General features: G+C 50.0%; 1 protein-coding gene across 1 annotated transcript; it reads right to left on the bottom strand.

Annotated features, from left to right (window-relative positions):
- Positions 1-232: 232 nt before the first annotated feature.
- On the bottom strand, positions 233-1,189 carry LOC142456216 (taste receptor type 2 member 3-like). Its single transcript, XM_075557409.1, has one exon. The coding sequence runs from the start codon at positions 1,187-1,189 to the stop codon at positions 233-235; it is 957 nt and encodes a 318-aa protein (XP_075413524.1).
- Positions 1,190-1,419: the final 230 nt, after the last annotated feature.

Raw genomic sequence — 1,419 nt, 5'->3', positions numbered from 1 at the left:
TCTTAACTGTGTGCCTTCACACAGTGGAACCCTCTCCCTGACAGTAAGCACCAATCTCCTCATGGCTTGTCAACATTATTCATTAATGCCCAACATTGTTTAGTGGCCAAACAGGTATGGCGCTCACCTTGAATCAAGGAGTAAGCAGGACCGATGACACGCACTCATTGTCTTTTGCCATGAAGGGTCAGCAGGGACTCTGGAGCTACAGTCTCGTGAAGGACTCCTAGGCTTACTTCTGGTCCTCTGTCATTCTATGGAGAGAGGATCTCCTGGAGCCTAGCTTCACCCTGCCAGACTCAAACTGGAACAGCCTCACAAATGCCTGCCTCAGCTTGGGGTTCACCAGAATGAGGATCAATGAGTGGCCCGTGGGATACAGCATTGTGACGGCTTCTGTGGTCATCGCCACCACCTTGGTTGCTGGAAAGAAATAACTGGACGATGCGACTGAAAAGGAGAGGAAATAGAGCAGGAAGAGGAAGAGGAAGGAGAGGATGACACTGATGGCCCTCTTGTGGACTACGGTGCTGGGGTCCCTGGAGCCACCACCAGTGTGCTGCATCTGCCATGTGTGTATTCCCAGAGAAAGAATGAGTAGAAAGTAGGAAGCCAGGGACACAACCAAGGGAAGGAGGTACCACAAAATTTCAAGAAAATGGAGCACCTTGCATTTATGACTCTTCTTTCTGATATAATTTGTCACATTCTCTGTGATGTTGGAGTGGTCCTTAAATTCACGGATCAGAGACAGAGTACTTCCCAAGGACAAGAGGAAGGCGCCCAGCAGCACCCACATGACCACCCTGGAGACCCTCCATTTGAGCCAGAGGAAAGTGGGGTGGGAGAAACTGGCGATCTTCAGGCAGTACAGGACACCCAGGCAGGTGGTGAGCCAGATGCTCAGATGATTTGTAAATGTCCAGAAGACAGTGATCAGCTTCCTGAAAATCCCTCTCTTGTATTCTTTGGGAAAGAACATCATCAAAACCCCATCGAACAGGAGAATCCACAGCAGAACCATCCTGGAGAGGGCCAGGGTGGTGATGATGAAGTCATACAAAGAGATTCTCTTGTTTTTGAGCCATCCACAGCCATTGAACAATCCAATGAAACCATTCACCAGCAGCCCCAGAAGGAACTGAGCAATGGACTGAGCCAGAAACACCCACTCAGCAAGTCCCAGCATGTCGTCTGGAAGTCTTTGCTCTGTCCCTTTCTGTGGATGTACCACCTCCTTGCTGATGTGGAACGCCTCTCTGAATTGCTGGCTTCACTGTGCCCATTTCCTTAGTCTGCCCAGTTCAGTCCATCCTAGGGCACAGATGAGTGGGTCCTCTCTGACCCTTTCCAGGTGAGCGTACTCTCTTCGCAGATGGCACAGATCATCATGTTCCATCTATGATCATAAACCCTGCA

This window comes from Tenrec ecaudatus, chromosome 9, assembly GCF_050624435.1.
Source record: "Tenrec ecaudatus isolate mTenEca1 chromosome 9, mTenEca1.hap1, whole genome shotgun sequence".
NCBI classification, from domain to species: Eukaryota; Metazoa; Chordata; class Mammalia; order Afrosoricida; family Tenrecidae; genus Tenrec; species Tenrec ecaudatus.
Note: the sequence above shows the minus strand (reverse complement) of the source record. Positions and strands in the feature narration are given on the sequence as shown.

Excerpts from the sequence above, each read along its gene's own strand:
- LOC142456216 (XM_075557409.1), bottom strand. The coding sequence starts at position 1,189 with ATGCTGGGACTTGCTGAGTGGGTGTTTCTGGCTCAGTCCATTGCTCAG.